General features: G+C 38.7%; 1 protein-coding gene across 1 annotated transcript in view; it reads right to left on the bottom strand.

Moving 5' to 3' along the window:
- The window catches only part of SYNE2 (spectrin repeat containing nuclear envelope protein 2), a 263,282-nt gene that overhangs the window by 153,622 nt on the left and 84,998 nt on the right, over positions 1-24,662 (bottom strand). The window contains exons 35-45 of the mRNA XM_063289046.1: positions 23,823-24,023; positions 22,551-22,722; positions 17,472-17,584; positions 15,008-15,210; positions 14,301-14,420; positions 13,534-13,822; positions 10,099-10,268; positions 8,820-9,156; positions 7,024-7,143; positions 5,791-6,036; positions 2,108-2,242 (exon numbers count right to left, since the gene is read on the bottom strand). Coding sequence (XP_063145116.1) covers positions 2,108-2,242; positions 5,791-6,036; positions 7,024-7,143; positions 8,820-9,156; positions 10,099-10,268; positions 13,534-13,822; positions 14,301-14,420; positions 15,008-15,210; positions 17,472-17,584; positions 22,551-22,722; positions 23,823-24,023 — 2,106 coding nt within the window. The remainder of the gene's footprint in view (positions 1-2,107; positions 2,243-5,790; positions 6,037-7,023; positions 7,144-8,819; positions 9,157-10,098; positions 10,269-13,533; positions 13,823-14,300; positions 14,421-15,007; positions 15,211-17,471; positions 17,585-22,550; positions 22,723-23,822; positions 24,024-24,662) is intronic.

Genomic DNA, 24,662 nt, shown 5'->3' on the forward strand with positions numbered 1-24,662 from the left:
TGCTTCTACAGCTGAAATAGTTGGAGAGGAAGAGCTTTTGGAATCCAAACCTCTTCCTGGTTCTAAAGAATGTTAGTAATACTGAAGGAATTAAGGTGCAGTGAGACGTTGAGAAAAGAGCTGGCAAGAGCAGGACTGCCTCACTGTCCAGTGCTGATGGTTCTTGTATCTGTTTATCTTAGTTTTGAGTACTTTTCTTCTGTGTCTTGTGAGCTGTAACCATCCTATAAGTACCTTGCTTGCCTGCCTCTTGGATTTATTTCATCAATTTATATGGATTTATATAGATTGACCGCTGCTAGAAGGATCATGAAGACCTCAGCTATGGACAGCTTTGCATTTGTAAGCTCTCACTCTGCCTCAGTTTCCCTGGTTCTATTTGCATGTTCCTATTTACCTAGAGACTACTGGCTTGCTGCTAAGGAATTTATAGCTCCTCTGGATCAGGCATTCACCTGGTGCCAGAATGGTATCAAAATAGGGGAGGGCATTTATTTGGTGAGGAAACCCATGGCTACATATCTAGACTGCCAGAATCTGGGGGTTAAGAGTTGTCTGCATCTCTTTGTTGCCATCTAGTAGTTATCTAGGTTTTGTAGCCCAAATTTATTTATTTATTTAAATGTATTATATCTAGCAGACTCTGGGTGGCTTAGAAAATCTGATACTAATTAAAACAGTTAAAAACATAGACAACGCCCCTCCCAGCCCAGACTAAAAACAACTATTAAAACACAGAATGACAGCCCCACCCCACCCTCGACAACACATTAACCCCAGGCCAGGGACCAAAGCCAGCCTTTAAGGGCTTTTCTGAACCAGGAGAGTAAGTGCCATCTGTATCTCTGGGAGGATGCTGTTCCAGAGGGAAGGAGCAGCAACAGAGAAGGCACACTTCCTAGGTCCCAAAAGATGGCAACATTCAAAAGAAGGGACCTGGAGCATATCCACTCTGCCTAAATGCACTGGCAGTATAGTAGCCCTAGGAAAGTGCAGAGGAATGTTTCTCTTTATGATCTCAAAAGTACAGGCAGGCAGATGTGGAGACAAGAGATCCATCTAGTACTCCAGAAGAAGTACCAGATAGATCTAAAGCCATGAAGAACTATGGAAATCAAACCCAACATTTTGAACCAAGTCCAGAAAAGGGCCAGGAGCCAACTGGCCCATCTCCTACAGAACTTTATGAAGGAGGGACAGGACTTTGGTATCAGAAAAGGATTGCTCACAGACTTCTGTTCAGGTAAGTGGCTGGAGAACACTGAATCAGTGTTCAGTGATTACATTCAGAGGAGATGACAAAATGCAAAATAATAAACTCAAAATGCCAATAATGGCTGCGAGATGCTTCCCTTCTCAGCAACAGCAAGCAGCACCAACCCAGCATATGAGTTTCTCCTTGTTTGTCTCTCAATCCATATGTCACTTGTTTACCTGCTTTCCCTCCTGCTGCTGGGAAAGAAAATGCAGCTGAGTAGTACAATCTTCTTTCATCCAAAGAGCTGTGGGACATTTTTCTCACCACTGGAAGAGTGGGAGGAGAAGGTGATAGCAGGAGGTTAGTCCCTACAGCACACCAATGGTAAATTTGTTGCTATGGAAGAGATGTGCTAATGCTTCAAGAAAGGACTTGAAGCACATTCACTGAGTGTTCATCCTTTTATAGATGTCCTTAAATACATGAAGATGCTCTGGAGAGTAAGCCAACTAGTCCATCTCCTACAGAACTTTATGGAGGAGGGACAGGACTTTGGTATCAGAAAAGGATTGCTCACAGACTTCTGTTTAGGTAAGTGGCTGGAGAACACTGAATCAGTGTTCAGTGATTACATTCAGAGGAGTTATGCAGGTCAGTTAAATTGTGCCTGAGTGCTGCACATTTTCTGTAATGATGCTTGCTCTCTGATTGCCTATCAGCTATATTCTGGCAAACTTAAGAGGAAAAGAGACAGGAATGTCCATGTGGCTGTTAAGTCATATCCCTTACTGATCCAGGCCTCATCATTCTGTATCATAACCAGCATTTTATGGAAACTTCACAAAAAGCTTCCAAAACCATTCTATGAAAGGAAGAAAAGGAAGATTGTCAGGGAGAATAAAAGATTACCCCAGCAACTGAAGCTGCTCTCTCCTCAGATTCAAGTGCTAAGTTGCTTGGTAATTGTCCTTTACTTGTCAACCATTCTGGAAAAAGTTCTGGAGCTTGTCTTTCCATTTGATTTTTCACTCTAAAGGAGTTTTCCTTCAAAAGACAGGAAAATGAAAGAATTCAGTCAAGCAAAGATTGCAGAAGAGGTTGGAGACTCATTATATTAGAATATATGACATGATAATAAGGCCTAGAAGTTTTAAGCTCTCAGCAGTGTTTTATTGTGTAGAATGTCCTGTCAAAAGAATACCACTGCAAGTTTGATTAAAAAGTAAAAAAAATATGAATATTGCATTATGTTTGGCAACTTTCCAATTCTGACCCCTCAGATTTCAGAGTGGTAAATTACTACATACTTAATCATTCCCAACCATAGCAAGGTAATTGTAATTTCACTGAAAACTACTTACTTACTACTGTATGTTACATTTCAGCAATGCTTTTCTGTGTTTTCAGCTGAGGAAAAACACCTAAGCATACATTGCTTTTAAAATTACCCTGTGTTTCAGAGTTCTAAACAAAAGACTGCTTCTGATCAGTTCTAAATATTACAGAGGAAGATTTATGTAACGTATTTACCACCCTGTACTTCAATTAAAGATAAAAACTCCATGCGGGCTCATAATGCACAACAATTTTATTAAAAAACATGATATTAAAAGACTTGTGCTGAATCCCTTATCTCCTGTATAAAGTTCAACTAAGAATATTCCTACCCACTCAGAAGGGTGTCTAAACACGTGTGTTATGTATATGTGTACAGACACACATGCAAGAGTCATTACTTACAGTAAAGCAAGCTTACAGTTGCTTTACTCACTGGAGCCAGCATTTATGTATGTATGTATGTGTCCTAACTGCCAGGAAACACGCTGAGACAAGGAACTGGTCTCTAATGTTTTATTGCTTGTACATAACAGGAATCCTAACAAACTGAAGAAGCGTGGGAAAAACCCAGACACATAAACCCCAAAGGTTAAGGCAGTCCCGATCTGTGTCTCTTTGAATGGCTACCTAATTCCTCAGTGCTACGCATGCGCTTAACAGTCTGGATGGGAGCCCCCTGCTCGCCATCCTTACTCATGACAGTATGTATGTATAATTGACTGATTGATTGCCATCAATTTATTTATTATAATTATCTGTAGGCCACCTACTCTAGGCAGCTTACAACAATATATCGTATTGTTAATTTACAACAATCAATTAAATACTCAGATCATTAAAATCTTAACAATTCTGCTTCTGTCTTCCATATAACCCATTCCTCAAAACCTCTGCAGAAGAGGGAACAGCCTTTTCTTCAAAGCAAAAGTTTGGGGGAGGGTTCTGGAGAAGGGGGGAAATCAATGGAAATCTCCTTTATATCTATTCCAGCAGCAGAAATTCTCTGCTGGATTATAAAGGGCCATTCTACATGCAGGAAGCAATAGTAGATACAACCAAATTACTAGAACACTAAAAACAATCTGAGTAACAGTTGTAATCAATGGACACTGAAGCCATGGGAGCCTCACTGAATGAATCCTTCCAAAGATAAGTTGCTACAGTTGAAAAAACCTGGTTGTCACCTGTCTACCCTTCAAAGGTGAAGGAATGTAGAGAAGAGCTTTTGAAAATGAGTTGGGAGAGACTTTCAGTGGGGACATGGTGGACTGAACAGCTGTGCCTGCGGGCTCAATGGGCAGAACTGACAACACAGCAGTTTTTTTGGGGTCAGGCAGGTTTTTCCTGAAGCCGGGATTGTTTTTCCGGAAAAAGGAAAACACCTGGAATCACCCCATTTGTCCTCCGGATGGCTGCTTGCAGCCAGAAGATCGCAAACAGCATTCACACTTGACTGGTAAGAGCTAGCCGGGAGGCTGGGATGTCACCATTTCCAAGCCATGCTATAGCCTTAAAGGGACACTAAGACCGGCCACCCCGTATCTAAATCACCCAATTTGTATTTCTTTTAAATACGCATACCCTAAGACAGGCTTTCCCCAGCAAGGAGAAGCAGGTTCTCTTGGTGCTTATCATTATTTTTGGGATTAATATTTTTTTTAAAAATTCTTTTTAAGGTGGATCCTGTTTTCCCTCCAAATATTGAGGAGGATTGAGGGTAAATAATTGTCTTCCCATTATTATTTTTGTACTAAATTTGAAGATATGAGCATTTTCCTACATGTTGAATCGGCTGTTTTGAACAGTCCATTTTCTGCTTCTACTTTCCCTGGGGAACTGTCTGCCTGTCTCACTTTCACTTGTGTAAACCCATTCCGGAATCCTTTCATATCGTCGATTTTCGCTGGTTAAGCCCCTGGGGGAGGGGTGCCATAATCTACTGCGAGAGACATGGAGGATTTTAAACAAATTTTCTCCGACTTCCACCACAATTTTAAACAGATTCTTTCTGATTCCTACCAAGTTTTTCTACAAGGCATTCAGGACATTGTGGAAAATATGAGGTTTAAAATGTGTCATCTGGTTGGGGATGTGGATGAAACTGAGGAATTTAAAAGTGACAGAAATGTCTCTTCTAAGAGTAAGATCAGGACTTCTGTTGAAATGCTGGATGCAGATCAGATAGTCGATTTGGAAAAATTTAAGGGAGAGATCGAGTTGCAAGCCACAAGTGAAACTGATCTTCTAGTGGAACACCATCGGAAAGAAGGGGTTATTATGTATGGGAGGTCTCCTGAAGAGAAGTCAGAGTTTTTGACGGGGGCAGTTGGGCTCTGTGCACATTGTGGGAACATGTAATTGCTCTGGTTTATTTTGAAGTGGGATAAGGGTTGAAGAATATTTATCTGGATTGCTTTTAGGGTTTGACTGATTTCATTTATCTTTAATGATTTGGATTAAGGTATAATAAAAAATAATAAATGTCTATTTGGATGGTTATGGGTTTAATATGATTATTAAAATTGTTGAATGATCAAGTACAATGGCAGACAATTTATGTTTTTTAGTTTGATCTTTACTATACTAGACAGAAATGTACAGAATAGTAGTAGGAAGGAAATAATTAAATAAATGTTATCTTTGGGGGGGGAGTTGATTAGGAGAAATTTTTCTTTTTTTTTTCTTTTAATGTAGGGGGAGGGAGTAACTGTATTTAGTGATTTTTATAATGTGCCAATTGAATGATTTATAGAAATAATGTGATTTTGGTTTAATATAGAGTAAGGGATTGATAATGGAAAATTGTTGTATATCCTTGCTGTTAAAAGTCGGAAGTCACCTCTTTTTGTAATTTTGAAAAAAATTCTCTTATGTTTCTACACTTTTTTAGTTTTTTCTTTTTTTCTTTGTAGTTTTTTGTTTTTTTTTTATAGCTTTTATCTTTGCTTGAAACTTAGTAAAATTCTTACAAAAAAAAAAGAAAAAAGAAAAAATGAGTTGGGAGTAGGTGCAAGCACTAGGTAAAATGAGTGAATGACATTTTCATATAATCCCATGTTCAGTGGCCAGGAGGGGCTTCCTCCAAATAACAAAGAAATCAGAGAAAATAAGTAATTCTGGTTTCATTTTTTCCTTTGGGCATAACCAGTTTGCATGATTTACCCCAGAACACATACTAAACTTCCTTTCTGGTGTCCTTTGAGCTCTTCCACAAAACTAATTTCTTGGGAAGCAAAGGGAATGCCAGAAATTACCAGTTTTCCTGTGTTCGTTGTTTCATTATCCATCTCCTCTTTGGTCAGTATGTTATGCTTGCATATATCACTGTGGATGCCCTCAGTCTCATGCTCAAGTCCACATGTAGTTTTCAGATACTTCTGCTTAATTTGAGGTGCATCTATCTCATCCTTAATACATGTCTGTTCCAATCTGATGGAATCCATTAGAGCAACAACCTCTTGTAGTCTGTCTTCAGCTTGACAAAGAATATCACACTGTACCTTAAGTGAAAAAGTGCAAGAAGAAGACAATAATGACTGAGAATTTGCAGTTGGCAAAACTATTGCCCTCTATAAACATGCTAACAGAGAATAAAATAGTTAGAATAAAACACTCAGGAAAGTGTTCATAAAGAGTTAGATGGCTCATAAAGAGAATTTTTAAAAAAGGCAATGTCTTGTCAGGGATCATGTACTGTACGTTCTCTGATTTGCACAAAGAGCTGATATCCACATTCATTTAAATAGAGGAAAAAACACTATGCTCCCAAAAGAATGCACTTTCAGAACTATCTTCTTCAATTAAATGAATGGGAGCTCACGTGAGCGTTGGTGCTGCTTAGCCATCAGAGATTGCTGGAACAAGATATGGTGCTGAAACCAAATTGCTTTAAAAAGAATATCAAGTACTTTTACTTTTACTTTTGCCACAATGATTCCCAACTGAGCTCTCTGGCTACTAGTTCTCCAAAACTTTGAATAACTCAGTTTGTATAAGATAACAGCCATGGAGCAAGAAACATAAAAATTCCTTTTACCCTTGTTTAGTTTAATTGTTCATGTGCCGATTTAGAACACACAATTTTTTATCATTTGACATTGATAAAAAATTCTGCATCAATAATCAGACATAAATAAAAGACTGCTCTTCATAAAACTCTTCAATTTTCAATATTTCTATTTCTTGTTTTATCAATCATTTTTTTATTCTGAGATGGAAGCACTTTGCCCAAATTTCCTTAGTCACTGAGTTTAGTTCTTCACCAAGGCCTCTGGCAAGGGAGAGTGAGGCCCCTTGCTTCATCATGCTTACCATCTTTATCTTTTATGCTTTATGGATTTTATTGTAATTTCTTTGATTGTTTGTGAGCTGCCCAGAGTCACTGACATTCGGGTGGCATACAAGTTTATTATCATTATCATTATTACATTGGTACTTTTTCTAGTTTACTGATTTTCAAATTCACTGGAAACAAAACTCCTCCTGACCTGCTTTTGCTCTGCACCCTCAGGCCCCAAGAGCTCCTCTAGGGAAGTTATCAAAAGTGTTGTCAACTCTTCACACTGCTGGTGCCCCCCAACACAGCTTTCCAAGAGCTTTGTTGTATTCTGCAATTCAAGAAGAACAAGTTTAACACAATGAGGCCAGATCAAAACCAGTATGCATAGATAGCTGTCCGGTACACTTAATAAAGTATTTTCTGCAGACAATTAGACTTCTCCATGATCAAACTTTTTCTTTGCTTGAGAAAAAGGTGCATCTTGCAACTTCAGTTATGCTGTCTTCTCTACTTAGAACAGAACATTAGGATGTCATCACACAAGCAGCGCTATTTTGACATGATGGCTGATGCATGTTTGTTTGTTTGTTTATTTATTTATTTATTAAATTTATATCACCACCCATCTCCCCCAATGGGAGAGTTTCATCATATGTATCATGATGTCATGACACACATATCATTTCCCCTACACTTGTCCCTCTGCAGATGCTTGTATATACACCAATCCCTGTGACAACAAAGAGGAAAGCCAGGCCTGAAGGGAGGGTTTTTCTTACTAAAAAGTGAACTAGAGGCCCTGGCAACAAGGTCTGAAGCTAAAGCCATGCCTTGTAGATGGTGAATGAATGTTAGTGGTGCACCATAAAACATGGTTTCCCAAACTGCAGTGGCTCAATTAATGCATCATAGTAAATCGAAAGGTTACCTGAGGAACCGCCTCACCCCCATTACATCGACCCATCCCACCTGGTCAGGCAGAGAGGGCATGTTACGGACCCTGTCCGTGAGGGATTGCCAATTGGCAGGGTCCAGCAGGAGGGCTTTCTCTGCAGTGGCCCCCGCCCTTTGTAGATTGTGGAGGTGGCTGGTGCCGTGATGTGGCTCCCGTAAATTCCATGACCATCTTGGATTTTATATTTTATGTGTTGTATTTTACATTTTACATTTTCTATGTATCATATTATATTGTATAATGGATTTTTATTCTTCTATTTATTGTAAGCTGCCCAGAGTAGTCATTGAATGAGATTGGGCAGTGGATAAATTTAATAAATAAATAAAATAAAAAGCAAGTAAACTACATGCAGTGTGTGGACCTAATAATATTTGGTATTTTTGTAAAAGTATTTATACAATTAAGAAATACCACATACCTTATTTTTCTAAAGTCAGGGATGTCCCCAAGAGAATTAATCTGACTGCTATCTATATTCAGTATAAATATAAAATAGAACAAACAACTTTCAGGCTTCAGTCCTATAAAACATGCATTCTTGGCGCCATGATAGAACTCAATGAGTGAATGCATGTTCCACATGCAAGTTTAATTCTCAACACCTCCAAGTTGGACTGGTGAAGACTCTGAACTAAAACCCTGCTTATACACTGAACAAAATTAGTCAAAGGCTAATTCAGTATAAGAAAGTTTCTATGTTCCTGTTTGTTGTGAAAAATAGCTCACATAATGAATGAGGGTGGGGTAGATCACTTGGTTGATAGGTTTCCCTTGGTAATAATTCCTGCACAAGAAGAACTAGCATATCACAGAGAAGATGCTAAAGTACAAATCTCTTATATACTTGTTATATATATACAGGAGCACTCCAATAAATAGCATGTTATCTACCTGAACCGACATACCCAACTGGTAATTTGAAATGGTGGGGTCTCAGTCCCATTTCATCCTATTCTACATGTTTGTTTGAATCAAATCTAATCCCATATCAAATGAAGATTTATACTGCAAGAAATACACTTATACAGTTTCATTCTGGATCTTACAAACCAATAATCTGCCATGATGCCAACCTGCAATCGGGTAAGAAGACTTTTGTAGAGATGCTGTAAAGCCATCAATGATTCTACACTGAAGAAGCTATTAGTGCATGCCTCCAAAGAATTGCGTTGTCTTGTTAGTTCATTTAAGAGAAATGTTAGGCCTTCGGTTTCTTTCAGAAGTGCAGAATAATTGTTTAACTGACTTTGTACTTCCTGTGAACTGGGATGAAGATCAATATTTAATTCTTGCTTCTGCTTCCCTACTTCATAAAACACAGTTTTGGTGTCCTCTTCTGTCTGCTTCACTTGTTCCATTTGATGCTTGAGTTGTTCCTGGTCCCTATGGTAGAAAAAAATCAGTATCAGTTTAACAACTTACCATTAAAAATAAAGAAGAAGAGACTGAGACTTGTCATGGCATCATCAAGATTGACAAACTTATTAAGGCAGCAGACTGTGAGTTCTAGTCCCACCTTAGGCATGAAAACTGGCTGGGTGACCTTGGGCCAGTCCCTCTCTCTCAGCCCAACTCACCTCACAGGGTTGTTGTTGTTGTGGGGAAAATAGGAGGAGGAAGGAGTATTAGGTATGTTTGCTGCCTTGAGTTATTTATAAAAATAATAAAGGTGGGATAGAAAATAAACAAATAAATAAATAATGAAAAGCAAAAGGCTCGTGTTTGTCATAAGAACAGTGGGGAATGCTAAATATGTTGATAGATGTATCTACAACCTTAAAATATATTTAATCAACATCTTCTGGGGTCTCTGCCTGATTTACTAGATCTTTTCATAATTGATTTTATTCTTTTTAAATTAATTTTTACTGATCTTAACTTTTACGAGCTGCCTTGAGTAATCCATATGCAGTAAATGGATAGGCTATATGTTAATACAAATAAAGAGAACATTTATTTATAGACCTTTTTCTACAATGATTAGTTAAACTAGTGAGGTGGCTCCCTTATTTCTAACATTCCTTCATCTTTTATTCTTTTAGTTGGTTCTTCATATCTTTAAATGTATTTATTGTTTGCTTTTAGCTCTTTGTATGCTGCCCAGTGTTGCTTTTTTGTAAGATGGGTGGCTATATAAATTTGAAAAATCAATCAGTAAAATAAAAGCTTGCTGCCCAAAATCGTCAGTTTGCCACCAAATTAAGCAATGTTATCTGGAATGGAGAGTTTCTGGAGGTCATTAATACTGGATGGTGTTATTACAAAATGGCTCTGCTGCATTTTCAACTCAGTGGAAGTTTTCATGGTATAATCTAGGCTTCCTACCTCAGACAATCAATTACCAGATGAATAGTGCAGTCCCAATTCTTTTGGACATCAGAAACTATCTGCTGAATAGCTAGGTTCCTGTCCTTATCGTCACACTTCAAATGTTCTCCAACAGCTGTAATAGTTTGCAGTTTAGCATTGCCTTCCTCTTTCAGCAAAGCAATCTCCTGTATTGTAAAAAACAGCATGAAGATAATTGATTTTACTCATTGACTCTGATCTATCACCAAGGTCAAATAACATGGTAAAACTATCAAGAGAAACAACTTTTCCTTTAATTAACTGTGATTCCAATTAAACTATACAATGATAGTTAATAAATTGGTTCCAGCTCTTTTGTTAACCATCTAAATATTGGAAGAGATTCCCAATAATTGGAGGGAGGGGGAATGGAAGGAAATAACTAAGCATTTTAAGAAAGAAGGAAGGAATTAATTACTTAATTAATTCAGGGAAGAAAAGGAAAAAAGGGTTTTTTTTACTGTTGGTAGCAGTTTTTAGCCAGCGCATTTGCCCAGACATTTTTCATAACTTTACGGCATGCCCCTTGTAATTTAAAAGTGAATGCTCTTTCAGATGACACTGTATCAGTTCATAAACTGCATCATTATGCTACATTTCCACAACATAATGCTATGTGAATTCACAAATGAAATATCCATATCTTGAGTGTGTGTGATGTACTTTCTGACAACCCAGATAATTAGAGGTCCCAGCCTGCACAGAATAGCATGTTGGGATAAAAGTGAACTTTGGTTATACTTATGGCACCCTAGACAAAATGTGAATGAATCAATAGCCTTAACTGAAGTCACTGACCAGTGCAATATACAGTTTTACAGCTAAAATGAAAAATCCCAAATAAAAAAAATACAGAAAGAGGTTCTATAAAATTACAATACATAAAGTACAAAGCATATGCTAACAGTGAGATGATAAAGAGAAGACACATAAAGGAAAACAGGAACTAAAATAGTTACATCCAATTTATAAGTTGTTATGCTACTTCATATTAATTCACTGTTAAATGCCTTGTAAGCATAATGTAAAGATCCTCAAAAGTTGGTCTACTAGTTCAAAAAAAAAAAAAACTAAACCTAAAAAATGCCTTAATATAATACTGAAACCCTAAAATCCCATATCGCTATGGCACTCATCTAATTTGTGCTACTAAAATTTAAGGGTTCTGAAACATTGACTGTTTATGATGAAAAACTGAGAGAATAAGAGGTTCTGAATGTGGGAAAGACCACTAATTGCCAGTGCCAAGACAAGATCTTGGGGGGAAAAGATGGATATTGAAGAAAAATGCTAACCCATAAGATCTGACAGAGGGGGTATGCTCTTGGTCTCTTCTATTAAGCCATGCCATCTGATGGGACTTAGAAAGCATGCCTTCTCTGTGATGGTCCCTGCCCTCTAGAATAGTATCATCCTGGAGGGGTGAACAGCCCTGACCCTGCTATCCTTTAAATGAGCCTTGAAGACCTAGCCTTTCCCCTGGTTCTGGATTAGGTTGGGGTACACACCTACTTGAACTAGATTGTGCTTATTATGTTTGTGCTATCTCTGTTGCCTCTGGCTACGGACAATTTTTAAATGATTAATACACTGGGTTTTGTTTTGAATCTTTTTCCCACGGAGAGTCGCTGTGAGCTGAGTGGCCTTATGAACTTAGATTATTAATAAACAAAGAACATTAAAGAAAATAGAAGGAAAGCATGAAGACAAGGTATGAGTGTTATAAGAGAGTAGATTAATGGAAACTGGGCATCACAAAATAAAATATGGAACTTGCTCAGAACAGAATAAAAAGAATTATATTGCAGGGTGTGTTACACCCACTAGTGGAAAGTATTGAAAAGGATGCTTGGCAGAATGATGATACAGATGAAAGAAAAAGAAAAAACATGCATGTAAGAGAATGATTGCTGCAAGAATGAGGATGAAACAAAGATACTGTATAACGTGTATAACATCCACATGAAGCTGGTTATCCATTGATTTGGGATTCAGTATCATCACTATGCTGATAATACCCAGTTATACATTTCGGCTCCGGGCTAGCCAGGTGATGCTGTCAAGATCCTGTGCCAGTATCTGGAGATCGTTTGGCCTTCGATGAGGAAGAACAGGCTCTGGCTCAACCCTGACAAGACTGAGTGGCTGTGGCTGTTCTGACCCTCTAAGCTTGGAGTGGTTCCATCTTTAGTCCTGAATGTGGTTGTACTTCCCCTTCAGGACTGGCATGCAAATTAAGGGTATTCTTGGACTCAAACTCTTTCTCAAGAAAGAGCTTTCTTTCTCTTTCTCTTTCTCTTTCTCAAGCTGGCAACTATGGCCAAGGAAGCTTTTGTATGAAATTATCTAGTGCACCAGTTATGCCTACATGCCCACATAACACCGCTACTTTGTGGGCTGCACTGGTTGCCAATAGGCTTCAGGGTGCAATTCCAGGTACTTGTAAATCCTTGACTTACGACCGTTTGTTTGACCATTTGAAGTTACGATGGTGCTGAAAAAAGTGACTTATGATCAGTCCTCACACTTACGTCCTTTGCAGCATCCCTGCAGTCACATGATCAAAATTTGGGCACTTCACAACTGGCATGTATTTATGATGGTTGCAGCATCCCAGGGCCATGTGATCACCATTTGCGACCTTTCCAGGGGCTTCCGACAAGCAAAGTCAATGGGGGAAGCCAGATTCGCTTAATGACCATATGATTTGCTTAATGACCATGGTGATTCACTTAACCACCATGGCAAAAAACGGTAGTAAAATCAGGCATGACTCACTTAATGACCACATCACTTAGTGACAGAAGTTCCAGTCCTAATTGTGGTCATAAGTCAAGAACTACCTGTACTAGTTATCACCTATAAAGGCATAGAGTTTGGTTATTTGAGGGCCCACTTATCCTGTAGTTTTTGCCTAACCATCAATTAAATAATATCAGCTGGTGGGACCCAGGAAATAGGCTTCTCTGTCATAGTGCAGGCCACCTGAAATTCATATGCCCCCACCCCAAGTAGCCCTTTTTAAGCAGGCCTTTAAAACTTGGCTTTACCCCAGGCCTTGGTTAGAATGTGTGGTTGATCTCTTCTGTGATATTTCGGTTGTTTAACTGATTGCTGCTTTCTCCAGACTTTCTTTGTGGCTTATATTTCGTGTTTTATTGTTTTGTACAGTTGTACTGTACTGTAACTATCCTATAAGCCACCCCAAGTCATAAGGATTAGGGCAGTCTATAAATTTAACAAATAAATAAATAATGGTTGCAAAGAGAGCATGGAACGGTGAAGACTGAAATTCAAAAAAAATGTCAAGCAATTTTGAAAAATGTTTCGGAAATGACACAGGACTAAACAAAGAATTCTTGGATGGTTGTTATATTAATAAAATGTAGAGGTTTAAGTAAGTTTTGGTACCTGCATTTTGAACAACCTTTCTTCTGGTGGTATCTCAGATTCTTCAGCACTCATCTCCAGGACAGATTTTTTCAGACTTTCTAGCCAGCAAAGCATGCTCCTGACAAGCTCTTCAAAATGCTTTCTTTCTGCACAATACAACTGAGAAACTCCAAGGCTTTTATGTACATGACTAAGCAACCTCTTGTATCTGCTAACAAGCTGGGCAGACTCTAGAACTGTTTCATCATTCAAAAATTCTGAGTTTTTCAAATAATTTGCCCGCCAATCAAAAGAATCAAACCACTCCCTGTAAAAGGATAACAACAATTACATAATGTTTAATTATCTTCATTATCCCCCATGCTTTACCCATGGCAACATTCATTAAATGTTATCAAAACTAGGCAAATTGAGTCAATTATCAGCCTCCATATAAGGCAGATTCAACTGACCAAGACAGTTGAATCTGCCTTGGTCAGTTGAATCTGATTTAAATTTGCCAACATTTAAAACCACATTCTTTGCATTCCTCTGTTTCACCACAGCATCCAACAGTCATCTTTTAAATAGACAGAGATTGACAGCTAAAACTCAAAATCTTCACATTTACTTTCTTACCTATGTGGGGAACTATATGTAAATCTGTTTTCAGTTGTGAATACCAAAAATCTGGAGATACATTTTTAGACAGGAACATTTTCAGTAGAAAGCATGTGTCTTCCACTGAAACTAGCTCTCAAGAGCAGAGCAGAGCTAAGTGAGCTACTATAGCTAAGATAAAATACCTCTGTTTGAGTAGAATTTGATAAAAATGCTCAAGTCCTGTCTTCTCTATTTGAACCTCTTGCAGTTTCTCTTCTTGGATTCTTAGCCACTTCTCCAGACTCTTAAAGTCCTTCTCAAGCCTTCAAAGAAATAGAAAAAATAGTTATAAGAAAATACTGTTAAAGCTGCAAAAATCATGGACAGTAACTCTTAATGCTATAAATCAATCCTGATTCTAGTTCAACAAGCTTACCTATTAATACTTATTTAATCATTTCTTACTGTAATTTGTAGGTTGATATGTTCTGGAAAGTCTCTAAGCAGCTTACAAATAACACAAAAACAAAATAGAAAGAATAACAAAAAATATAACAAAATCCAAAACCCAGAAACAACAGTAAAACTCCCCATCCATTAACATGCTTAGGAAAAACATGAAAACAATTCCCTACCACAATGCACCACAATGCAGGTGGGGACCCACCATGCCATCAATCCCCAAAGGCTTTCCAGAACAAGGAGGTGTAACTTTCTTAAATGTTAACAGGAATGTACTGACCTTTGTTCAGGTAGGACTCTTCCAAAGGAGAGTGGCAGCAACAGAAAAGACACTAGGAGGCATACATCAATCTCAAAACTCATTTCAGGGGACTGGATCTTAAAGTCCATTGAATCACTCTGGATCACAATATAGGTGAGCCAAGCTCAGTTCATTTTGGCTTCTTACCTAGCAAATTGCTGAAGGAAGATGTGAAGCTCAATTTCTCGTGCCTGACATTTGGAAATTACTCTTTGCAATTCCACTTCTTGGTCCCTCACCCAGCTACTCAACTGATTGACATTTACTTTGGGCAAATAGTTCTTCACCTGGTTCAGAACAGTCTTCACCTCATCAATATCACTGCCTTTGCCTTCAAAATTTAGGAAACCCTGGAAAAAAAAGAACACAAAAAGAGATGTATCCAAGATCAGCAATATCTGTTGGCTGATGCAGCTGTTTGATATATGTTTTATGGTTTGGCTTATCTGTTTATCTGTCTATTTATCTACCTATCTATCACTGATTGTCATAATAAGTGACAATTTATGAATAGATTACAACCAAATGATCAGCACCTACAGAAATTTTTCACTCAACTTTGATACATGACTTTTCAACAGAACTAAGTTCTTACATTCATTGAGGACCAGCACTATGCTAAGAGAAACCATTATTGGGTAGTAGTGAGAAATCAATCAATCAATCAATCAGTCAAAGGTTTCTGTCTCAAAGCAGCCATCTACAGAAGATGTTTCCAGGTGGCTCTGCATGATTCACTATTCTGATCTTGCTCCCTTCCAATAGATAACACTGCCCTCGATACACATATATTGGAAATAACTGGAGTATTCTGTGCTTCTACTAAAAAAAGAATCCCTCACGGAAGAGACTTTTTGCTCTGTTACATGTCTTACTACTCTGATCTTGATGCATGTCAAGAGTGAAATGAGTATTTCCTTCTTTCATTGAAGACGGGGGGGGGGGGGGGGCAGAACTACGATCCCCAGTGGATTTTCCCATCTTAGATGTGCTAAAATCTAGGTTGTGTTCATCTAGACTGAGAGATTTTACAACAATAGTAGTAGTAATTTATTAAACTTGTATGCTGCCCAACTCTCAACAACCCTGGGTGGTTCGCAAAATCGAAGAAATTACAATAAAACCAATAAAAGATAACGATAAAAGATTGCAAGTGCAATGAAGTGAGGGGTTTCATTCTCCCTCACTGAAGGCCTGGGTGAAGAGTCAGGTCTTCATAGCTCTTCTAAACAACAGCAGAGTGGGGGCCATTCGGATCTTGGCGGGGGGGGGGGAACCTCATTCAGGAAGGCATTCACTGCTACAGAGAAGATGCACTTCTCTGTGCCTTTTTAACTGATGTGTTAATTCATTCCATTATTCATAGATAAAAAAGATGAAACAGCTATCTAACCTGAAGAGAAATATCCTAAGCTTTTCCATGAGTTCTTCCCTAATTTTGTTTCCTTCAAAATCTGGAGCATGGTCAAGACAGTAACTTACATAGGTTATTCTTGATAGAATCACTGATCCATTAATCAATAAAGTTGTAGTTGATTGATTGGTTTGTTATGTAAATGTATATGGCACCCGTCTTAATCAAATATAAAACAATAGAAAATACAATAAAAGTCAACAGGTAAAAATAATCAACTCCTGAAATAGAACAAGGCAAAAACAAACCAGGCTCAACTATCATCCTGATCCTAAAACCTGAGGGAAGAGCCAGGTTTTTAAGGCTTTCTAAAAAGCCAACATAACTGATTGATTACTAAGCCAATTAATTAAATCTACATAAAATGAGTCAATGAAATGCAGCAATTAAAATATATGATTTTGGCCAGGAAGACACAGTTTTAAAATCCTACTTTTCCATAAAGCATATTAGCTGACCCATATAGTAATCATTATCTCCCAGTCACAGTTACTCTCAAGATAGTTGTAAAGATAATAAAGACCATGTGTATTTGTCTGAAAACTTTGGCAGAATGACAGGTTAAAAATATAATAAGAGGAAAAATGAAATTAGAAAAATGAATAATGCACACTGATCACGCCCCCCCACCCCCGGCCTGGTTTTTTCTCCCAGATGAAGTAATACTTTCTAAGAAGGCATTTGCCATCTAAGACTGCATCAAAAATAAAATTAAGTTTCAATCTATTGAAAAGTCAGTTGTGTAATCTTATTACAGAGGTAAGTTCCAATAAATGTTTATAGAACTAGAGCCTTACCAGGGTCACCACATGTGGGCTGCAAAAATCTGGATTCCTTGAGACGGAAGCAAAGAATTTAAATTTTCTAGATATCTTTTTTGCCACTCATGGTTACTCAGATTTTGCAGCCCAGATCTGGTAGACAAGCCTTACACTGTTCTCCTAGGCATGTTTACTAAGGAGGAAATGCTATGAACCAATCTCATTTACTCAACACTAAGTTTGTATAGCACTGCAACTTTAACCTTCTTAACTAATTCTGTTCTTTCATATTCTAAAAGAACACACATTATGGAATGTGTAAAACTAAAATGTGTCCTCAGTTTTAGCCTGACAAGAACAGGGCTCCTTATTTATTTAAAAGCTGAAGAATCCTGAAGGAAAGCAGTCAACATCACTTTACAGTCACATGCCTTACCATTAATTGATGAATTTTCTCTTCCACTGCCTCTTTGGTTTCTGAAGAGTCAAAACACTCTTCCAGAGAGATCTGGGCATTGCTGAACCAATCATCAAAACGCTTGCACTGCTCTGTAGGAAGATGCAATTTAAAATATGAAAAAATACAATTACTAGGACGAAGAGCCACAGTGCTTCATTATTTGAATCAAAGCAATTAGCTCTGTCATTGCTGGGCTCCTCTTGGGCATTGGATGAAGAGCCTTTACAAATGCAAGTATCAAACGAGAAGGAGGGAACTACAGCTTGCTACAGGATAGGGATGCTCCTCAAAATTTCCACATTTCTGCTTCCTTTTTTATTTGTCCAAAGATGAAGAAATTTACCCTCAAGCCAGAAAAAAAAGAAAGACACTGGCAGCAGTAATGATGGTGGCAACTGCGGGATTTTCCAGTTCCTGGCAGAGCATCACTTTTTTACTGGAGGTGTGACTAAGTCTCACTATCCTGCATTAGAGACTATGCTATTTACCTCCCGCCTTAGAGACCAGAGTACTTTTCTAACACCTTCCCTGGAATGGAAGCCTTCAGCAAATAGGACTCCATGTTCCAGCATCCCTAGTAGACAGGTAATACTGTGGAGTCCTTGGTGCTCTCTGAGCCTGGTTGTTTTCTTGCAGATGTTTCATTGCCCAACTAGGCGACATCTTCTAGCACTGAAGATGTTGCCTGGTCGGGCAATGAAATGTCTGCGAGAAAACAACCAGGCTCAGAGAGCACCAAGGACTCCACAGTTCAATCCTGACCTACAGATATTCTCTTCGATTGAGACAGGTAATACTGCCTACTCCATTGCCATGGAGGAGGGAAAGCCTTATTGCACCCTTGCCTTTTACATTTGTTTGTTTTCAGCAAGGGGAGGGCAGAGACAGAAGGATGCTTTTTGAGTTCAGCCTCAGATTACCAAAGAGGAGAAGGAGAAGTGTAGTTATTCACTGCGTCAGAAACAAGAGTTGATAAATGATGGTTTCTTTTATCTATGCTTTGCTGAACAAACCAAACGACTGGTTCACAAATAACCGTAAGCCAAGATGTATAAGTCATATCAGCTGGGAGTTCACACAGTGTGCCAAGTCCAAAACCAAACAAAGAGCACATATCCCCAACCATTATCACTCAGTTGCCTTCTCTGAGTTGGGACAGCCCAATACTGACTGAAGCTATCTACTCTCCTCATTGTCTTTCCAGGTTACTTTAGCATCACCTGCACATTTCTTGCTTGGCAGACCACTGACTATTGATCATTTAAATACTTGCTGCTTGGTTATGTAAATAGAGATGACTTATCTCAGTTTCTGGCTTCTGAACCTACTTCAAGTATTTTATTTGTCAAGAAACAGAAATCTGAGATAAATGGACCATGCCTGAGATGACAAATCTTAGACTGAACTCCAAATAGAAGAGCATTCAGAAGCTTCAACTGGTGCAGAATGCAGCTGCACGGATAGTAAATGGTGTCAGGTACTCAACAGGTGTAACACCATTGTTACATGAGCTGCATTGGTTGCCGGTGTGCTTCCAGGTGCAATTCAAGGTGCTGGCTGTCACCTTTAAAGCCCTTCATGGCTTGGGACCGGGTTACCTAAGGGACCACCTTCTCCCAGTTGTTTCTACCCGTCTAATTCGATCTAGTAGGTTGGGTATGCTATGTGTCCCGTCAGCTAGGGAGTGTCGGTTGGCGGGAACTAGAAGGCATGCCTTCTCTTCCGTAGCACCTGCCCTCTGGAACATCCTCCCTCCAGAAATTAGGATGTCCCCGACCCTGTTGGCCTTTCGTAAGGCCGCGAAGACCCGGCTTTGTGCCCGGGCCTGGGGCCTCAAGTGTGTGGATGGTCCCATCTCTTGGCTGTATTAACATCCATGCATTGCTCACTTGGCAGCCATGTATATTTATTTTGTATTTATTTTATATTTTAACTGTTTTAATTGTAATTGTTTTAATTGTTTTATAGTTTTATTGTTGTAAGCCGCCCAGAGTCACTTGCTGAGATGGGCGGCTATAGAAATCAAACAAACGAACAAATAAATAAATAAATAAATAGACATTTATTGTCTGGATTCACATATTATTCTAATCCAGCTTGGTTTACATGATTTTGTCTTAGTAACTGTGGTTTGCAACCATGATTTATTATTTGGTATGCTAGAGTAACCACAGAGAAGTGCTGGACCATATAAAACCAGACACATCATTAGAAGCCAAAACTGTAAGACTACAGCTGACTTACTTCAGCCATGTCATACATGCAAGCTCACTAGAGAAGTCGGTGATGCTAGGAATTGTTAGCGGAACAAGAAGAAGGGGCAGGCCAAGAATCCGCTGGCTCGATACCATCAAAACAGATACCAAGATGAACATCTAGCAATTAAAAGAAGCCATGCTTGATAGGGCTGCATGGAGAGCTCTCATCCATAAAGTCGCCAAGAGTCCAACACGACTGAGTGGTTAAAATGAATGAATGATACTATGTGACTCCAGTCAATTGTTGTTGTTGTTTATTTGTTTAGTCGCTTCCGACTCTTCGTGACTTCATGGACCAGCCCACGCCAGAGCTTCCTGTCGGTCGTCAACACCCCCAGCTCCCCCAGGGACGAGTCCGTCACCTCTAGAATATCATCCATCCATCTTGCCCTTGGTCGGCCCCTCTTCCTTTTGCCTTCCACTCTCCCTAGCATCAGCATCTTCTCCAGGGTGTCCTGTCTTCTCATTATGTGGCCAAAGTATTTCAGTTTTGCCTTTAATATCATTCCCTCAAGTGAGCAGTCTGGCTTTATTTCCTGGAGGATGGACTGGTTTGATCTTCTTGCAGTCCAAGGCACTCTCAGAATTTTCCTCCAACACCACAGTTCCAAAGCATCTATCTTCCTTCGCTCAGCCTTCCTTATGGTCCAGCTCTCGCAGCCATATGTTACTACTAGGAACACCATTGCTTTAACTATGTGGGCCTTTGTTGTCAGTGTGATGTCTCTGCTCTTAACTATTTTATCGAGATTTGTCATTGCTCTTCTCCCAAGGCCAGTCAATTGTAGCTTGTTGAAAAAAGAATTGGTGAAAATTATCATGACTCAGCATGATACTGTATATGAACCCAGTTATTAATTTCATGAACTTAATTCTCTGATTTGGATTTTGATGAAGCAGAATAGAAATATTATTGACACTTTTTGAACTCTGGTGTTGGAGAAGATTTCTGAGAATTCAATGGTTAGCCAAGAAAACAAATAATTAGGTCAAAAAACAACTGATTTCAGTGCTTCCACTTGAGGCACAAACATCCAAGCTAAAATTATCATACTTTGGAAATGTAATGAGAAGACCTAACTCTCTTAAGTGTCTATTTTGCTGGCAAAAATGGAAGAAAAGAGATGAGTGACCAGCAGGAAAGTGGATGGGCTTGATAACAGCAGCTAATGGGCACACTATCGGAAGATCTGAAGGACCAGCTTGAGACCAGTTCATCCTGGAAAAAGTCTGTCTAAGTGGTCAACACTGACTTGATGGCTTATAATCAATCAATCAATCAATCAATCAATTCTCTGAGTACAGTTGTAATGTAGTCTGACAGCACCAGCTACATACAATAGGCTGGTTTCAGAGAAAACCCAAGATTTGCAGAATATATTTAGGAATCAGTAGCCAGAGAATGCTGATTGATTTCTTTGAAAGGCATGGGGGACAAAATGGTATACCCTAGAAAAAGGCATGATTAAACAAGAACGTACTACATGTTTTGTTGCAAGAATCTTAAGAGTGAATATATACTTGTTTATTTATAAATTAATTATAATTTGCCCTATTTATCCAGTGCCCAAGTTATACAGACCAAAATCCTCCTCCTCCTCCTTCTCCTCCTCCATTATAAGTCAAAGCAACAAAGAAGGAATAAAGCATGGGATACAATGGAATTTGACAGCTATGTTATAGTGAAAAAGCAATATAAACTTTACACAGCATTAAAAACCTATTGAAAAAGAATCACAGTTATAGCCATCTAAAGCAAATTGAAGAAGGAGGCAGTTTTTCCTTTATGCAATCACATGTTTAAAGTTAAATGTAAAAACTATATTACTATACAGGTAGTCCTTGCTTAACAACCATTCAGTTAGTGACAGTTTGGAATTATGATGGTGCTAAAAAACCAACTTCTGGCCAATCCTTGCACTTACGACCACCACAGCATCCCTGCGGTCATGTGATCATGCTTTGGGCACTTGGCAACCAGTTTTCCTTTATGACCATCGCAGCATCCTGCAGTCATGTGATTGCCATTTTTGACCTTCCCAGCCAGCTTCCAGCAAGCAAAATCAATGGGAACCATGTGATTTGCTTAATGACCACATGGTTTGCTTAATGACCACTGCAAAAAAGGTTGTAAAATCAGGTTGGATTCACTTAATGACTGATTTGCTTCGCAACCAAAATTCCAGTTCCAACTGTGGTCATTAAGCAAGGACTACCTGTACATTGTAAGGGACGCGGTGGCGCTGCGGGTTAAACCGCTGAGCTGCCGATCGGAAGGTCGGCGGTTTGAAACCGCGCGGCGGGGTGAGCTCCCATTGCTCGTCCCAGCTCCTGCACACCAAGCAGTTCGAAAACATGCAAATGTGAGTAGATTAATTGGTACCGCTTCGGCGAGAAGGTAACGGCGTTCCGCGAGTCATGCCGGCCACATGACCACGGACGGGTCCTTAGGGACAACGCCGGCTCCAAGGCTTAGAAACGGAGATGAGCACCGCCCCCTAGAGTCGGACACGACTGGACTTTACGTCAAGGGAAACCTTTACCTACCTGTACATTTACCATAGTAACTATATTTTAAGTGTAAAAAAACCTGAAGTGGTTAGTACATGAATGCAGTTAAACAGTTTAAGTATTGTATTCTATTCCTTTCTGTGACTCGGAATTTCAAAACACTTTTGGGTAAATCAAAGCAAATGTCAATTCAGACTATATTTTTCCCAGTTAAAAATTTGCTTTCAAAGAAAACAGGGACTGCTTGAAATTGACAAGGGAAATGAAAAAATAACATTTCACTTACTGTTCAAAAGAGTTGTAAAGTGATCCTGAAATATTTGTTTTTTTGAATTAAATAAGTCAGTGATACTTATCAGCTGCTTCTTTAATTCAATTACATCAGGGTTCAAATAGCCTGTCTCTTTCTGAAGTAACTTCATGTGTTGTTTTTGATGAAGAATCTTCTGATGTATTTCCTAAATAAGAAAGAAATACCATTTACATGTTGACGAAAATCTATATGGAAATAATTTTGAAGAGCTTGGTCCTAGATAGACAACAGTGTACAAGTAGCATGCAGCAAATCAGATTCGGGGGGGGGGGAGTGATTTGGAACATGCAGGGGTCATCACATCCGTTAGCACTTTCTTAAAGAACTTGCATCTTTTCGTGCCCATTAGCTGCTGTTATCAAGCCCATCCACTTTCCTGCTGGTCACTCATCTCTTTTCTTCCATTTTTGCCAGCAAAATAGACACTTAAGAGAGTTAGGTCTTCTCATTACATTTCCAAAGTATGATAATCAATATCATACTCATGCAGCAGCAGAAGCATTTGATATAAGGAGATGCCAACAGGTACGATGTGCTCATTCCCACATGCTCTGCATCACTCATTTCCCTACGGAATTTGAAACACTGCACAGTCCTAATTACTAGTAATAATATTAATATACCATTACCAATGTCAAATGTAATTATCTGGCAATGCTGACAGAAGTAAAAGTAATTATTTTGTTTTTAATTGTTTTTGAAGCTAGTTACAAATCCCAGATTAAAGTTGTGTTCACATATAATGCTAAGCAAGGATTATTTCAAACCAAAGCTTGCTGAGCAAGTTACAATGACCAGACTACGACATAACACTGTTCTAAAACCACATTATGGCTTAGCATTATACATGAATCCGGTCCAAGTATAACTGGATTGTGCTAAGCCTATGTATATATTGTTGTTTTGGTTTTTTTACTTAGGTGAGCCCACCCATTGTGGTTGAATGTTATGTACAAACTCAGTCTCCGAATACTGGTTCATGTTAATCATGGTTGAGATTGGTGCTGACATAATTTTTAACTATTGTGAAAGGCAGCAGGGGTGGATCTATGGGAAATCCACATGGAAGAGAACAAAGGAGCTCCTAATTTTCTGATCCCACTCAAAATCCTGTGATATCTGCACCAACTATTGAAACTCTGTCATTATAAGGGCAGTTCGAAATATTATCTTCAGATGGAATGTCATCTGCCTTGCCCAACAAAGTAAAGATGCTTCTGTGTGTGTTGTGTATGTCTGAAGTACCTCCAATTTTGTAAAAATCTCCAAGGTATCAGAGGGAGCTAAAGCTTTCAGAAGTGATTCCGTCATTCCAATCTGAGTCTTGGCAAGGTCAAGGTCTCCTTTAAGCTCTGCCACATCGTCACTGCCTTCAGTGGGTACTGACTTATTTGGTAAATGCTTTCTTATTAGCTCCATTTTGTTCAAAAGAGAAGATTTAATAACCTGAAAATGAGAAACACAGATCCCAATTTAGGAGTTCTCCTTGACTATTTTAGTAGAAGTTGGAGAAAAATTCTGCTATACATATTTACCTGCCTTCTGTCTAAATCACAATTTCCTTCTTTTTTGAAAGTACTGATAAACACATCTCAGATTTTTAGGTGTACACAAGATTTCTTTTAAAAGGTTGAAACTAGTTGTTATAGAAAAAGGCATTCCATATTCAAATTATTTTGTTTTCCCATTATAGCTAGTTACAGTGTCTACATAACATTACAATGTAAGTTTCCTTCATCCCAACCCAAAATCTTATCCTATAGTGAGTTTTGTTTCAGAGGATGAATCAGGGAAACCAGTTCCAGTTAAAATTGCCAAGTTTGTCTGCATAACAAAACGTCTGGAACAATGCTCCATCATAACGTAGCATTCAAAGGGAGATGTTGACAAACAGCATCACAACTCAACTGCAACTGTGCATGTGCTTCAGGACAGAATGTCTCTTCCTCCAGTAAAGTCATTTCTATCATGCACTGCCACTACTTGTTAAAACAATTTCCCCATACTTAGGTAGGATATTTCTAGCATTATTTTTTACTTTCTTAAGAACATCACTGAAAATATTCCTCTTCTTTAATGGCATGC

Source organism: Candoia aspera, chromosome 1, assembly GCF_035149785.1.
Source record: "Candoia aspera isolate rCanAsp1 chromosome 1, rCanAsp1.hap2, whole genome shotgun sequence".
Lineage (NCBI taxonomy): Eukaryota > Metazoa > Chordata > Lepidosauria > Squamata > Boidae > Candoia > Candoia aspera.